This window comes from Podarcis cretensis (assembly GCF_951804945.1).
Source record: "Podarcis cretensis genome assembly, chromosome: 17".
Taxonomy (NCBI): domain Eukaryota; kingdom Metazoa; phylum Chordata; class Lepidosauria; order Squamata; family Lacertidae; genus Podarcis; species Podarcis cretensis.
This window is the reverse complement of record NC_137187.1, coordinates 23,143,853-23,161,121: the sequence shown is the minus strand read 5'-3', so window position 1 is coordinate 23,161,121 and position 17,269 is coordinate 23,143,853. Positions and strand designations below refer to the sequence as shown.

Here is a 17,269-nt window from a genome sequence, read left to right as displayed (position 1 = left end):
TACGGCCACTCCAACACAATCCGTAGTAATTTGGGAGCGCTGGGCGGATATTTGCACCTTGGCACCGCATCTGCTAAAAACGGCCCTGCCAGTGCCACTACCAGACAGCCTCCTAACCAGAGATACCAGGGACTGGAACCAGAAACCTTCTGTTTGCTAAGCACATGATATGTCTCATCCAAAGCGTAAGCTCAAGTGATGTGCGTGCATATGTGAACTCCCTTGAAAGCGGCAGCTGCCAACCAACATTCTTACACGGAGCAACTCCCTCTGAATGTAACCAACGTACCATATCTTGGGTCTCCGAGTCGGTTCAAATTGAAGAATTTTTTTGTCGCTTGGCTTGGGTCCAGGGGTTCCCCAAGATGCGCAAAAGGGTTGCTCATGGCTGAAATATCTTGGAAGTCACTGCAAATACAAGATGGGGCCATGCCAAGTTAAAAATTGGAGCAAGTTTAACTTTTATTGTTATTTATTCGATGTATTAGTCCCTTCACCATCAGGTCCTGTGTAAGTTTAAATTTCAGTATTAAAAGCATTTTAAAACAAATTACAGTCGCAGGAATAGGACGGGTCCTAAAAACATGCATCTCAGATGCCAAAGACCAAGGCCTTATTTGTACAAATCTGGAATAACCTGCATATAGTCAGATTACACATTCACTATGTTTTCTAAAATTACAGTTCTTACATAAATTGTAAACCAGTTCATCAGTTTTAACAGACAGTTCTCTCAAAAATCCCTTTGGAAATATAAAAACGAAAGTATAGAAACAGCAGGGCATCTTTCCACACACACACCTCCAAATATTTCCAGTACACCTTAGAAGGTGTTCCCTCTCTTTATTCCCTGCCTTATTTCTTGCCTACCTTTGGCGCATCTCTCACATCACTGGGCTCAGCACTTGTTTTGGTGCTTCTTAACTTGCAAAGTGCCTCTGCAGTCTTTTCGTAACACAATCTTCAAAACTGTTTCAGTGTCAGCCTGAACACCTCTGCCAAGCGCAATTATACATTTACTTAAATCTCCAAATTAGAAGGTCCATGAGCATTAGGAACACAGGGAAGCTATAATAATAATAAAACTAGAGAAGCATAGCAAGAGAATTAGCAGTTTGGTGCATCTTGGTGGAGGGCATATTTTGGAAAGGAAACCCTCACAGAGTGGGGGGGCTGGTTAAGCATGTGTTTTTCTCAGGGTTCCAGACCACTGCAAACTAACAGAGGAAACATCCCAGACCCTCCAAGAATGTCCTGTTTTTACTTAAAGGTAAAGGGACCCCTGACCATTAGGTCTAGTCGTGACTGACTCTGGGGTTGCGGCCCTCATCTTGCTTTATTGGCTGAGGGAGCTGGCATACAGCTTCCGGGTCAAGTGGCCAGCATGACTAAGCCGCTTCTAGTGAACCAGAGCAACGCACGGAAACGCCGTTTACCTTCCCGCCAGAGCGGTACCTATTTATCTACTTGCACTTTGACGTGCTTTCGAACTGCTAAGTGGGCAGGAGCAGGGACCAAGCAACGGGAGCTAACCCCGTCGCGGGGATTCGAACCGCCAACCTTCTGATCAGCAAGCCCTAGGCTCTGTGGTTTAACCTGTGTCCCTGTTTTTACTTAAAGGTAAAAGGTAACGGTACCCCTGCCCGTACGGGCCAGTCTTGACAGACTCTAGGGTTGTGCGCTCATCTCACTCTAGAGGCCGGGAGCCAGCGCTGTCCGCAGACACTTCCGGGTCACGTGGCCAGCGTGACGAAGCTGCTCCGGCGAACCAGCACCAGAGCAGCACATGGAACGCCATTTACCTTCCCGCTAGAAAGCGATACCTATTTATCTACTTGCACTTAATTGTGCTTTCGAACTGCTAGGTGGGCAGGAGCTGGGACCGAACAACGGGAGCTCACCCCGCCACGGGGATTCGAACTGCCGACCATGCAATCGGCAAGTCCTAGGCGCTGAGGTTTTGTCGCTATTATCATTGGAGAAATGTTGGAGGGTGTGGAGTTATTCGTCTCCTGAAGCAATCCTGTATAGGGAAGGTGTTTTTTTAATGTTTAATATTTTATTATGTTTTTATATCTATGTTGGACGCTGCCCAGAGTGGCTGGGGCAACCCAGTAAGATGTGTGGGGTATAAATAGTAATATTATCATACTATGCAGAACTGGTGAAACTGACATACAAATTGCGAGACAAGGACAACTGTGACTTCAAAGAAGAATGGGAACTTTTTACAAACTACTTAAGAAGGCAACAAAATGAGTTTGGAGTCCTTGGCAGGTTTTGAATAAACATACACAAATTTATTGATTGTTAACATAATAGACAGATAATTTTAGGATTTATATAATTTTACAATATGCAGAGAATAACATGTATTGAGAAATCAGAGAGAGGAACTGAGGGAAGTCTTGGGGGGAGGGGGAGGGTTTTTGGGGAAGGGGGAGAAAAAAAGGGGAGAAAAATAATGGAGATGATTTGTTTTGATAATTTGTTATGTTGAAACTCTTAATAAAACCTAATAAAAACTAAAAAAAAAAAAAGCAATATTATCATTATGGAATGGGACGTCCCTATTTTCATTGGAGAATTGTTGGAATATGTATGATATTCCTGATTTTCACTAAAAGACTGGAGAAGGGCATGCTGCCCATAAATGCACAGATTCTGCTAGTTCATTTAACTTAATGGTTATCTGCTGTCATTCATGTTGCTGCTTCTCCAAACAGGAGCTGGCGGAAACCAAGTCATCCATCAAGAAAGAAGAGAGAAACAAAGCAGTTGTGCAAACTCCCACAAATCTGTGCTGGCTTGAGGCTGCCAGCAGCCAGTCACAGAAACCGGGTTGCATTAGAATAAACAAGAACTCCACCTACATACACTTGCAAAATTCGGGGGGGGGGGGGGGAGAGAGAGAGAATTAAACGCAGCAGACATGTCACTTCATGTCAGATCATTTATACTGCTGCTGAACTACAACTCCCATCATGCCCTGGCCATTGGATATGCTGGGCTGGGGCTGATAGGAGTTGGAGTCTAGCGACATTGGGAGGGTCACGGGTTTTGCAACCCTGATTTAAGCCAGCAGCCAGGTGGGCTGGGGTGGGTGTCTATTTACAACCAGGTTATAGATTGCTAAATATCCCTTGAAAAGTAGAACCCAGGATAAACCTGAGCTCTGCTGATAAATTGTGGATTATTTTGCTTGGCTTTACACATGGAATTAACTGCCACTTTAATAAGAACTTCCTGAAATAACATTATAACGTGGTTATGCTTTGAGCGTGAGAGGAGATTTAAGTTACGTCCCTGTTCCAAGGTATTATTTGCATAACGAGAGACAAGTTATATTCCACAAAGTATAAACACCAGGGCACCAGGATAAAGGTATGTGGAGCAAAGTTCACTTGTTGCAAAAACTGTTTCACAAGTTCCCTTGTATTTTACAGTGGCTGCAAATCCAGCTCCAGAGAGACAAGTTGGGATTCTGCCACCAGCCTCAAAAAGCAGCACAAGATCTATGCAGTTTGTCTTGACATCTATACATTTCCCAATTTTCAACCGCAGAGGAGCAACGGCACCATTATAGCCCAGGCAGAATGATGCCTTTGATTACTCGTTCTTCTGATTATACAGTCCCAGTGCTGCAACAGATAGACCATTTACACGGCAGACACCATGCTACTTACAAACTTGCTCTGCTGTGAATAGATGCCATTCAGTGCAGAAGCTTATTCCAAAGCCAAGCCAACAACCAGAGAAATAGAAGCTTTAAGGGTGTTTATGATCTAATGAAGAAACAGGAGGAAGCATCTGGGATATTTGGGCAAATGGTTAAACCTCTCGCCTAGTAAAAATACAGTGGTACCTCGGGTTACATATGCTTCAGGTTACATACGCTTCAGGTTACAGACTCCGCTAACCCAGAAATAGTACCTCGGGTTAAAAACTTTGCTTCAGGATGAGAACAAAAATCGGGCGGCGGTGGTGCAGCGGCAGCAGGAGGCCCCATTAGCTAAAGTGGTGCTTCAGGTTAAGAACAGTTTCAGGTTAAGAACGGACCTCTGGAACGAATTAAGTACTTAACCCGAGGTACCACTATAAAAGAGATCTTTCGAAAAGGCAAACCCCATTGCTCATCAGTTTGCACCATTTCCCTCTAAACTCTGGGATTCTGGATAAAAGAACACTTGCTTTGCTGGCCTGAATCAGCACAGTCATATCTCGGGTTGCGCGATTTCGGGTTGCGCACTGCACCGAACCCAGAAGTACCGGAACAGGTTACTTTCAGGTTTCGGCGCTTGCGCATGCACAGAAGTGCTAAATTGCGCTTTTCGCGTGCACAGAAGCGCTGAATCGCGACCCACGCGTGAGCAGATGCAGCACTGCGGGTTGTGAACATGCTTCCTGCACGGATCATATTTGCAACCCAAGCGTCCACTGTAGTTAGAATTTCTTGGTTAAGGAGAAAACCACTCCACTTCCGGGTGGGACGATATTGCAGTCAGGCCTCGTGGTCTCCACACAGCATTCGGGGTGTCCCTAGCCGCACTGTGGCCCCCAGCCAGCCAATCCAGGTGGCTGGGGGGCGTGGCTTACCCCGTTTAAAGCAGCCACGCGACCAGGGAGTCCTCCTATTTGGCTCTCGTTTCCACGGTTCCTGACCTGCTTCCATTGTTCCTGTCCGAAGCCCGGGTGGAGACTAGGGCCATGGCATGACCTTCCAGTGACTCTGGGGGAAGCTCCGAGTTGATGTGCATCAATAGGCCTCCCCCTACTGGTGGTTAACCCTTGTGAGACTTCCTGCATGTCGAGCAGGAGTCAGATATGGTCGTTCAAGCCAATGCCTAAGCCAGTACCACTCACATTCTGTAACCAATAAAGTTGGGGCCCAAATTTGTCCATTTAACCTGATATACGGTGTCTTAAAAAGCAGAGACATCACCTTGCCAACAAAGGTCTGTATAGTAAAAGCTATGGTTTTCCCAGTAGTGATGTATGGAAGTGAGAGCTGGACCATAAAGAAGGCTGATCGCCAAAGAATTGATGCTTTTGAATTATGGTGCTGGAGGAGACCCTTGAGAGTCCCATGGACTGCAAGAAGATCAAACCTATCCATTCTGAAGGAAATCAGCCCTGAGTGCTCATTGGAAGGACAGATCCTGAAGCTGAGGTTCCAATACTTTGGCCACCTCATGAGAAGAGAAGACTCCCTAGAAAAGACCCTGATGTTGAGAAAGATGGAGGGCACAAGGAGAAGGGGAAACAGAGGATGAGATGGTTGGACAGTGTTCTCGAAGCTACCAACATGTGTTTCACCAAACTGTGGGAGGCAGTGGAAGACAGGAGTGCCTGGCGTGCTCTGGTCCATGGGGTCACGAAAAGTCGGACACAACTAAACGACTAAACAACAACAACGGTGTCAAAGTGCTATTATTCTACATGGGAGGGAGGCCTCGGGGTCTTGACACGCAACAAGAGGATCTAGCCAAATCTTCCCCAACCTGACGCCCTCCAGATATTTTAGTGAGTGTTAGAAACTCAGATATATAAGCTAGGTGCCAAAAGGCTCCTTAAAACAAGGTTGCCATTGCCTAAACAGAATGTCTCTTGCCATTTGGGGGACAAGATGGCTCTATATATGGCACTATGCCCAAATTCCCTCTTGGCATTTTAGCAAAGAGCTAGTTTAATACGCATATGATTTCCAAAGGTTGCATCCTGCTACCTGATCATTCCTTTAAGGATATTTGGCAAGGAGGGCAATACGTAATTTAGTACAAGGGGTTTGGGCAACATTGGGTGAGATTTTGCAAGCCTACTAATTCGAGAAATTTCAACAGCCAAGAGGAGCTGAAGTAATTCGCAAACTGATTTAATCTACACAGCAAAGTCTTTAATCTTGATTACCACTGTATTTAAATCACTTTATCTCCATTAGAGACACTACCCTTAATTGGCTTATATCTGCAGTTGCTTCATGATAATGGGAACCTAACGTTTAAAAATGAGATCTTAATAAAGTAAGGTTTAAACCTTAATTCCATGCCCCATGTCTGTTTATTCACTTTGTACTCCCCACCTCCTGTCCTGCTACTTGCAGTGAAATCAGGGATACATTTTGCAGTTCCTTCCCCATTTTCTTCTCTATGAGTAGGAATGGGCAGCCTGTGCTTCTGATGAACACAGAATCTCCCCAGCCCAGTTGTTCATTTCTGTTAACAGCAATGGGAACTAGGACTGGATAAGGTTCTTTCCCAGTCTCATCACAGGGCGAGTTAAATCCTGCAGTACAGTGGTACCTCAGGTTAAGTACTTAATTCGTTCCGGAGGTCTGTTCTTAACCTGAAACTGTTCTTAATCTGAAGCACCACTTTAGCTAATGGGGCCTCCTGCTGCCCAATTTCTGTTCTTATCCTGAAGCAAAGTTCTTAACCTGAAGCACTATTTCTGGGTTAGCGGAGTCTGTAACCTGAAGCGTATGTAACCTGTATGTACACTGTACAAGTAACCAACAGACAGGCACTTACTTGAAATAATATGAAATATTCATTCTATTTCCAACATTCAGAACAGAGCGCCGTTACTTGTAGGGCCACGATGGCACCACGCATGCACAAGAAGTAGACACCAGCAGACCTGGGGGGTGAGGGGGTAGGTTTGCAGAAAAATATATGTAGGGGGGGAATCCTTAAGAGGTGTGGGGAACCCTCAAAGCAGCCCAGCGAAGATTAAGTGTGCTTAGAGGCAATGGGATGCTGGTGCGAGGGAGAATGGAATGGAGTACAGTGGTACCTTGGGTTACAGACGCTTCAGGCTACAGACACTTCAGGTTACAGACTCCGCTAACCCAGAAATAGTATCTCGGGTTAAGAACTTTGCTTCAGGATGAGAACAGAAATTGTGCGGCGGGCGGCAGCAGGAGGCCCCATTAGCTAAAGTGGTACCTCAGCTTAAGAACAGTTTCAGGTTAAGAATGGACCTCCAGAATGAATTAAGTTCTTAACCCGAGGTATCATGAAGAGGACATGGCTGGGGCAGGCACAGTGAACACATTTGTTACAAATTTCACTCTTCAGAAATATGATCCCTTGAAATAAAAGGAAGTCCCCTCCTACTGTACATGGCTATGATGGGATACCAGATGAACCACGACTGAACTTTTAAATTGCACTGCCTGTAGGTTTCCTCCAAAGCCTTGACAACCAGGCAGAAACTGAAGAAAGAAAAACGAAAAACCCCACCCTTATGTAACTTTGTAAATTTCAGCATGTAAATGTTTCTCAGTTTCCAGGGGAAAGCATTCACAAAGAGATTAGAGATTTGACTGCAGCCAATTTATGCATTTAATCCAGATCACAGTAGCTCTGAACGTTGCCCTAAATACAGCCTTTTCTGGTGTCAGAAAGCACAGATGTGTTGCTTTTCGACTGAAAAACCGAGGTACCCGTGTGCTCTTTTTCCGCCTTCACGTCCACCCCTGAACTTGTCACATCCGAACCATGTGTTTAAAGCACAACGATTCCCCCCAAAGAATTGTGGGAGCTACAATTCCCACAGTTCCAAGGATTCTTTGCAGGGTGGGGAAAGCTTTAAATGTATGGTGGAGATGTTCTGAAGAAGGAGATGTTCTGAAGAAGGCTTTCTTGTTGGCCACAAGGCAAAAGGGTAGTGCTCACACTTCTCTTTGGCAACAGCACCTGAGAAATACCAAGCGACAGTTGGTGAATGGAAGCTAACATTCACAAAAAAATCACATCGTTCCAGATGTCATTTTATTTGCCTACCAGACCTTCGTTCTGGGAACACCTGAGGAACAGATTTGTTACAGATTGTTTTCCCAGCTGCAACCTGGTACTCAACAGATGTTTTTGACTGCAGCTTTCATCAGCCTCAGCTACCCAAAAGTCAGGAATGATGGGCGTTGGAGTCCTAAGTATTTGGCTGTCGCTAAGTTAGGGATAGGGACGCAGGTGGCGCTGTGGGTTAAAGCCTCAGTGCCTAGGACTTGCCGATCGAAAGGTCGGTGGTTCGAATCCCTGCGGCGGGGTGCGCTCCCGCTGCTCGGTCCCAGCGCCTGCCAACCTAGCAGTTCGAAAGCACCTCTGGGTGCAAGTAGATAAATAGGGACCGCTTACCAGCGGGAAGGTAAACGGCGTTTCCGTGTGCGGCTCTGGCTCGCCAGAGCAGCGATGTCACGCTGGCCACGTGACCCGGAAGTGTCTCCGGACAGCGCTGGCCCCTGGCCTCTTAAGTGAGATGGGCGCACAACCCCAGAGTCTGTCAAGACTGGCCCGTACGGGCAGGGGTACCTTTACCTTTTACCTTTTAAGTTAGGGATGGCTGTTTTAGGAGATGGGATAGCTTCTTTCTAGGTAAGCCATAATAGTGTTTATTTATGGACAAAGGGAACTCCCCCCCCCAAAAAAAAAAAACTTTGGTTTTCATAGCAAATGTTCTCTCCAACCCCACTTTAAGTTTCAGAGGATCATATGCTCTCTTTGCCAGTTTCCAGGATTACCGTATTTTTCGCTCTATAAGACGCACTTTCCCCTCCTAAAAAGTAAGGGGAAATATGTGTGCGTCTTATGGAGAAAATGCAGGCGGGAGGCTCTGCTCAGCGCTCCCTTTAAAAAGCTGTGTGGAGCGTGTGTGTGGCTCTTGGGGGCTTTTCCCTGAGGAGGGAGAAGCGCTGCCCTTCTCCCCCTTCGGGGAAAAGCCCCCAAGAGCCTCACACACACACCATGTGGCTCTTTAAATGGAGCACGCCTCTTGGGGGAGCCTTCATCCCGCTGCCCTGAAGAGGCTTCGCACGGCTATCCCAGAAGCCAGAAAAGCAAGAGGCTATCCCAGAAGCCAGATCCCTCTTGCTGTTCTGGCTTCTGGGATTCAGAATATTTTTTTTCTTGTTTTCCTCCTCCAAAAACTAGGTGTGTCTTATGGTCTGGTGCGTCTTATAGAGCAAAAAATACGGTATGCACCTTAACTAAGAGGGAAGGTGTCCAGCATCACACTTCTGAAAAAATTGGGGGGGGGGCATGTGAAAGGTGGAAGGGAGCAGAACATTTTAACATTCCAGAAACATAATGCTGGTATAAGCAACAACTCCAGGGATACCACTAAATATGGTATTTATAGAAGGGGCCTGTAGTCAGAGCTTAGGGTGAATAGCTGAACTTGTTTGCCTGAAAACAGCAGTGTTTAAATACTGAATTCAAAACTGCAACTTTGTTTTTGGTAGATCAGCATATCTCAATCTTCCGAGAGTTTAGGCACACTTCCTTTTCTTAATAAAAACTGGAGGTGCTTTGAACAAACACACACAGTGTCAGAAAAGCTAGGAGCCAAATGGCTCCTAAGACCTGGGTTGTGGACGGCAAAACAGAATATCTAGTCACCATAGTGGGGGGGGGGGGCCGACAACACTTGTTATTTATTATTTTGATAAGCGTAAATTAATACACAATTCACATAAGTGACAAATTGTTAATATCACATTTTTAGCAGAAATTATTAATACATGTTTAATTTGGTGTTGGGACGCAGGAGCCTAGGGCTTGCTGATCAGAAGGTCAGTGGTTCGAATCCCCGTGACGGGGTGAGCTCCCATTGCTCGGTCCCTGCTCCTGCCAACCTAGCAGTTCAAAGTGCAAGTAGATAAATAGGTACCACTCTAGCGGGAAGGTAAACGGCGTTTCCGTGCACTGCTCTGGTTCACCAGAAGCGGCTTAGTCATGCTGGCCACATGACCCGGAAGCTGTACGCCAGCTCCCTCGGCCAATAAAGCGAGATGAGCGCCACAATGCCAGAGTCAGCCACGACTGGACCTAATGATCAGGGGTCCCTTTACCTTTACCTTTAATTTGGTGTTGACAATGAAAATATTGGTACCATACTTCAGTTTTCAAAACACTCTATTCTTTCTTGTTAAACCCTTTAACATATACTTTGAGGCTTCAAAGCACATACATTTCAGTCATCCTGGAGGGTCAGCCAGGTGCAAAAAATGGCACCCAGACTTTTTGAGGTGCTCGCAAATGGAGAATCTTTCGGCGCAAAATGCATCTGGCACCCTGCTAATTTCAAACCCTGCACACACCCCGCTTGAGGGGTTACCTATGCTCATTCTTGCCGAATCCTCATGCATCTGCATGCATCACTGTTCTGGGCATACATCTTGAATGGAGGAATGACAGTCCAGAGCAGTGGTTCATATAGGCAAACATGGCAGCTTCTTCAAGGCAGATAACAATACTTGCATTGCAAGTGAGCGAATGGGCCTAACACAACCACCGCAAACACATGGTAGAATTACCTGCCCTCAGAAGAGGCTTGTTGGGGAAAGACGCAGCCAGAGCAGTGAATCACACAGAGACACAGTAGGCAGACTCCTCTGTGGGTGGGCACTCTGGCCTCACAGGAGTCATTTTATAACTCAGGACACACCAGCATGATCTGGCACACTGGGAAAATACAAGGGTAGCCTTGCACATGAGAGTTTTGATCTGAGTACATTATTAATCTTTTATTATCAAATCTTGCAGATAAACCAGGTTGCAACAACAAGCTGGCTGCAAGACCCTGGCACCACATTGTACAGAGTTTGATGGATTGTATCACCACGTTGCAAAAGCTTGAATTATGTTGCACTCCTCAAACACTGCAAACATTATTCCAGTTTATTGACAATGGCCAACAGCAGCAGCAGGAGGGTGGGTGGGGAGCAAATTGTTACAGCTCTCCTCACCTAAAATGAAGAGGCAAAACGAATGTGTGATTATGTGTAATCTGGGAAGGCACTGTGTCTGCTGCTAGATTACAAGAAACCTAGTATTTCTAGTAAAATTCTAGAATAAGGGTAAAAGTGCTCCCCTGTCACTGCCAGGACTGTGTATTCTTTGCACTGCTGTTAACTTCTTTTGTATGATTTTTTTTTAATGCAATAAATAAATAATATTTCCTGTAGTATCTACTGTGCAGGTACAGTATCCCTGACAGATAAACAACCAACCTCTCTTTAAACGCTTCCAGCTGGGCACAGCCCGCCACCTCCTGAAGCAATCTGCTTCACTTTCGAACAAAATGGCAATGGCGCTCAGAAAGTTGCTGGATCTGAGTTCTGGTGAGCTCCAGCTGGAAAAACAATTCCCGATGCTACTGCATATACAACAGGGGTAAGGAACCTTTGGCCCTTCAGATGCTACAACTCCCATCAGCCCGGACCAGTATGGCCAACAGCCAGGGATGATGGGAGTTCCGTGTCCGAAATTAGCCAGGTGCCAGGGTCCAGACTGACCTGGGTCCAATTGCGGCCATGTGGAGATCTCTGGATGCCAGGTGTGTGACTGGGAACAGCAGACTGGTTTGGACTCAGTCTGACCCTCATGTTTCCCTCCCCTTATGGTTTTGACTTTTAAAATGAGGCTGCATTTTAAATTGCATCTTAACCTGTATTTTAAATTGTTTTCTTTTTCTTTTTCTTTTTCTTTTTTCATATTATGTTTTTACTGAAATTTTATTGGTGTTAGCCGCCCTGAGCCCGGCTCTGGCTGGGGAGGGTGGGGTATAAATAAAATTTATTATTATTATTATTATTAAAATGCCCTTTGCAAGAGGATCTGAAATATTTCCCTTGAAATCTGAATTTGTTTCATGTTGTAAATCGCATTGAGACATTCTATTGTGGCGACTGTAACATAGCTTTAAGGTGCCATTCGGCGTTTAGCTTACACATCGGAGTTTCTGACACTGTGAGTTTTAGTTCCGCAACATCTGGAGGGCCAAAAGATACTCAAGCACAACACAGGCTGAAATCAGTTCAACATTACCTGTGATGCTCTACCTGTCTTTTAAATCAGAACCAGTGAAGGCAGTGAAGGTCCTGTGTGAGTGTCTGGAGGCGGTTGGAGGATGGATGGCGGCTAACAGATTGAGATTGAATCCTGACAAGACAGAAGTATTGTTTTGGGGGGACAAGAGGCGGGCTGGTGTGGAGGATTTCCTGGTCCTGAATGGGGTAACTGTGCCCCTGAAGGACCAGGTGTGCAGCCTGGGAGTCATTTTGGACTCACAGCTGTCCATGGAGGCACAGGTCAAATCCGTGTCCTGTTTACCAGCTCCATCTGGTACGCAGGCTGAGACCCTACCTGCCCGCAGACTGTCTCGCCAGAGTGGTGCATGCTCTGGTTATCTCCCGCTTGGACTACTGCAATGCACTCTACGTGGGGCTACCTTTGAAGGTGACCCGGAAACTACAACTAATCCAGAACGCGGCCGCTAGACTAGTCACTGGGAGCGGCCGCCGAGACCACATAACACCAGTCTTGAAAGACCTACATTGGCTCCCAGTACGTTTCCGAGCACAATTCAAAGTGTTGGTGCTGACCTTTAAAGCCCTAAACGGTCTCGGTCCAGTATATCTGAAGGAGAGACTCCATCCCCATCGTTCTACTCGGACACTGAGGTCCAGCACCGAGGGCCTTCTGGTGGTTCCCTCACTGCGAGAAGCCAAGTTACAGGGAACCAGGCAGAGGGCCTTCTCGGTAGTGGTGCCCTCCCTGTGGAATGCCCTCCCATCAGATGTCAAAGAGAAAAACAACTACCAGACTTTTAGAAGACATCTGAAGGCAGCCTTGTTTAGGGAAGCTTTTAATGTTTGATGTATTACAGTATTTTAATATTTTTTTTGGAAGCCGCCCAGAGTGGCTGGGAAAGCCCAGCCAGATAGGTGGAGTATAAATAATAAATTATTATTATTATTATTATTATTATTATTATTATTATTATTATGCCACCTGCTCTCTCCTCCTCACCAAGCTTCTGGATACTGGCCCTCCCAGGACACACACTTCTCACCCCATTCTGTGTTGTTAGGAGAAAAAGAAACTTAAAATGCTCAGCAAGGCTGAATCTGTAAGCACCTTGATCTCCCTTTCAATACGCACAGAAGCCCACCAGAGAGAGGACCTCCAAACCAAAAATGGTCCTCTGCAGTTGAGAAACAAGCCTCTGTCTTTTGAAAACCAACCCTGAACTTTGCTCCTGCTTGACAAGCAGGCCAAGCAGAGGAGGGGAGGGAAAGAAAGAAAGGCAGGCGATCTGAACAGAGAAAACAGGAGAAGACAACAGGCAGAGAAACGTGTGGTTTTTTTAAAACCACCAAGAATAAATGGAAAGTGCAATCCAACACACTGTCTACTCAGAAGTCAGTCCACGGAGTCCAACAGTGACTACTTGCTAGGTAAAGACTGCAGCCTTTGAAATAAATCTTTAAGCAAAGCAAGTGCCATTAAGCTTAATGCTTGTCTTTTTATTTTTATTTTAATCACCAGCAAACTTGCAATCTCAAACTGAAGTGTTGCCACATCCATGGATGAGTAAGCATGCAATCCTAAGCAAAAATTCACCAGAAGTCAAGGCGGTTTACTTCTTTTGAAACGGGGCGAGGAAGGGAACTGCGAGGCCCTTTTTACGAGGGACACATCCCTGCACACTTTCCGTATTATTTATTTAAAAAAGAGAGAGAGAGAGAGAAAGGAATTTAAAGTTGGGCGGGAATCCTTTCCCCAAACCTGACCCTTTAACGAGCTCCAAAAGTGACCTGACCCGCACCTGCTAGCCCGCTTTGGAGCAAGAAACTGGAGAGAGAGAGAGAGAGAGAGAGAGAGAGAGAGAGACGTCGCTTAGGATCGCGCGCAGCTAGAAGCCAAGGCCCCGGGCAGTAACAGCAGGGCGACCCTCGCCATATTTTACTCGTCCTGACTGCAGCGGGGGCTTCTACTCCCAGGAAAGCGAGGTTAGGCCCGCCGCCGCCGCCCGGGGCTTCTGGCCAAACAGGATCGGGCTGCGCGCCTCACAGGATCGGGCTGCGCGCCCAGGCAGCCTCGACCTTCGGCCCGCTCCGCCCGCCTCGCAGAAGAAAGCCCTCCCTGCTTCCTCCCGAGCAAGCGCGGCCTCCTGGCCGGGCTTCCTCTCGAGTAAGGAAGCGGCGTCTGCGGCTCCTCGCGGGGGGGGGAGGCGGAGAGAATCCGCGGACGCGGCGCTTACCTGCGCGGCAGGAGGGTCCCGAAGCGGAGAAGGGCGCGCGCAGGTTAGGCGCCCCGAGACCGGCGCCTGCGAAGCAGCAGCAGCAGCAGCGGGGGCCGCGCCACTCTCGCTCCGCCCACCGCCCAGCTGGCCGTTCCCACGGCCCACCCACCTCGGGTCGCAGCAGGAGGCGGACGCGTCCCTTCCTCCCGCCCTCCCGCCGCCGCGGGGGAGACTTGCCTCCGCCTCCGCGGCTCGGCTTCTCGCGCGCCCTCTGCTGGGCTGCTGCGGAGAAGCGGGAGAAGCAGAGAGCAAGCCGGGGGGGGGGGGGAGCGGGGTCGTCTAACCTTGTGCCTCCAGCTGTTTTTGAACTACAACTCCCATCATCCCTGACTAGCAAGACCAGTGGCAAGGGATGATGGGAATTGTAGTCCAAAAAACAGCTGGAGGCACAAGGTTGGGAAACACTGGAGTCTAAGGGGGCCCCACTTGAATGAAATACTGATTTTATTGAACAATTAAATCAATAAAGGTCAATGGCAATACACAGCAATCTGAGGTTCTGCCCCTGTCCTAACAAAAATCCTGCCTACGGCGCCCATGCCCCCCCCCCGTCATCTAGTCCAAGAATGAAATACTGATTTTATCGATCAATAAAATCAATAAAGGTCAATGGTAATACATGGCGATCTGAGGTTCTCCTCCCGCCCGCCGAAACAAAAATCCTGGCTTCGCCCATGCCCCAACCCCCAGGGTCATCTAGTCCAAGGCGGCCCACTTGAATTAAATATTGATTTTATTGATCAATAAATCAATAAAGATCAATAGCAATACATAGCTATCTGAGGTTCTCTCCCCCCCCCCCGGGCCCTAACAAAAATCCTGGCTACGCCCATGCCCCCCTCCAGGTCATCTAGTCCAGTGTTTCCCAACCTTGGGCCTCCAGCTGTTTTTGAACTACAGTTCCCATCATCCCTGACCACTGGTCTTGCTAGCTAGGGATGATGGGAGTTGTAGTCCAAAAACAGCTGGAGGCCCAAGGTTTGGAAACACTGATCTAGTCCATTTGAATGAAATATTGATTTTATCGATCATTGAAATCAATTGAAATCAGTATTATTGCTTCCCCAAGGGGGTCCTAGCCTCGGAAGGAGCACGGTTGTGGGAATGACAGAGACCACACCAGGATTGGCGAAAAAGCAAAGTCTGATCTTTATTTTCAAAGAACAGAAGACTGTTGCCCGGAGCGAGAACCTTGAAAAAAAGGAACTGCCTTTACTTAAATACCTTTTCATTTCCATACTGATCAATGATACAGAAAAATGACAGAAACGGCACGAAGAGAGGATTAACATAAGGTAAGTGGGATGTTGTAAGATCTTGGGTGGTGTTAATAAAGATGTTGTCCGCTTTGAGGTTGGGAACAAAAGATGTTGAATGGTTTTTTGCTTCATTTTCAGAAGGAATTTCGGAGGTTTTGGGGTGATCGGTATGCAGATTAAACGGCTGGATATTTGGGAAGCGGTTATCAGTGTTGGTGTGAAGTTCCGCTCTGCATACTTTTATTAATTAAACTGATTTTACGTTGCATTTTGTGTGTACTGTATTCACCATGTCATTTGTAGACCCAATAGGTGGCGCTGTGGTGCTTGAAGGTATTTTGACAGTTCGTGTCAGAATATTGACAGATCAAGTATACGGCAATGGAAAGTCACATAGAATATAAAATCTTGGCTACATTCTTCAGGTTACATTTTTCTATTCAAGTTACATTTTCTAGTGTAAGAAAACACTTTTGTAAGATACAAAAACATGATACATTTGATTAAGAAAAACACTTTTTAGAAAGATACAAAAGGCGATACATTTGATAGAGTCAACAGTTGCATTCCTCAGCTACATTCTTTAGTGGTATTACAGCGATACAGCGATACAGAAGGAAAAGATACAAGTAAAAAGATACATTCTTTTGTTAGCATAGAAATACATAACACTGAGAGGTTCATTTATTAACTCCCCTCTCTGATCATGGCTTCTCTTATGACACAATAAATCAATAAAGATCAATAGCAATACATAGCAATCTGAGGTTCTCTCCCCCGCACCTCCCTAACAAAAATCCTGGCTACGCCCATGCCCCCCACCCGGTCATCTAGTCCAAGGGGACCCACATTAATGAAATATTGATTTTATCGATCAATAAAATCAATAAATCAATAAAGATCAATGGGAATACATAGCAATCTGAGGTTCTCCCCCCCCCCAACAAAAATCCTGGCTGCGCCCATGCCCCCCACCTCCAGTGTCAACTAGTCCAAGGAGGGCTCACTTGAATGAAATATTGATTTTCTCAATCAATAAAATCAATAAATCAATAAAGATCAATGGCAATACAAAGCAATCTGAGGTTCTGCCCCTGCCCTAACAAAAATCCTGGCTACGCCCATGCCCCCCCCCCCATTTTTGATATACAGTGGGCTTTAAGGGACTTAGAGATGTGGCAAATTGAGGGCCGAAAAAGAAGTCGTGGCCTCAGACTCTACACAGCCACTTCTGACACGGGTCCGTCCGCCTGGCTGAGGAGACGAGGAAAAGGGCACCCTTGGAGCGAGGAGGACAGAAAACAAGGCAGCAAGCTGAGGACAGTGAGGCCAGCAGCTGTCAGGGTGGCATGGGGAGCAAAATTTGCCCCACAAGAAACTGAGCCTGGGGCCACAGCTATTCCCTCACCTCACCTACACGATACCACTGAAGGAACTACGGCATAAATCTATAAGTACAGTGGTACCTCGGGTTACAGACGCTTCAGGTTACAGACACTTCAGGTTACAGACTCCGCTAACCCAGAAATAGTACCTTGGGTTAAGAACTTTGCTTCAGGATGAGAACAGAAATTGTGTGGCGGTAGCGGGAGGCCCCATTAGCTAAAGTGGTGCTTCAGGTTAAGAACAGTTTCAGGTTAAGAACGGACCTCCAGAACGAATCAAGTTCGTAACCCAAGGTACCACTGTAATAGAATTGTATAGTTGGAAGGGACCCTGAGGATCATCTAGTCCAACCCCCTGCAACACAGGAATATGCCACCGTCCCAAATGGGGATCAAACCTGCGACCTTGGCATTATCAGCACCATGCTCTAACCAATAATTCAGATATACAGTGGTACCTCTGGTTGCAAATGGGATCCGTTCCGGAGGCCTGTTCGCAACTTGAGCAGAACGCAACCTGCATCTGCCCATGCGCGGGTC

At 46.7% G+C, this 17,269-nt stretch overlaps 1 protein-coding gene across 1 annotated transcript in view; it reads right to left on the bottom strand.

The window, feature by feature from the left end:
• Positions 1–14,193, bottom strand: part of ACO1 (aconitase 1) — a 57,031-nt gene extending 42,838 nt beyond the window's left edge. The window contains exons 1-2 of the mRNA XM_079959303.1: positions 14,044–14,193; positions 290–408 (exon numbers count right to left, since the gene is read on the bottom strand). Of these exons, the coding sequence (XP_079815429.1) occupies positions 290–386 (97 nt within the window). The 5' untranslated portion in view covers positions 387–408; positions 14,044–14,193. The remainder of the gene's footprint in view (positions 1–289; positions 409–14,043) is intronic.
• Positions 14,194–17,269: the final 3,076 nt, after the last annotated feature.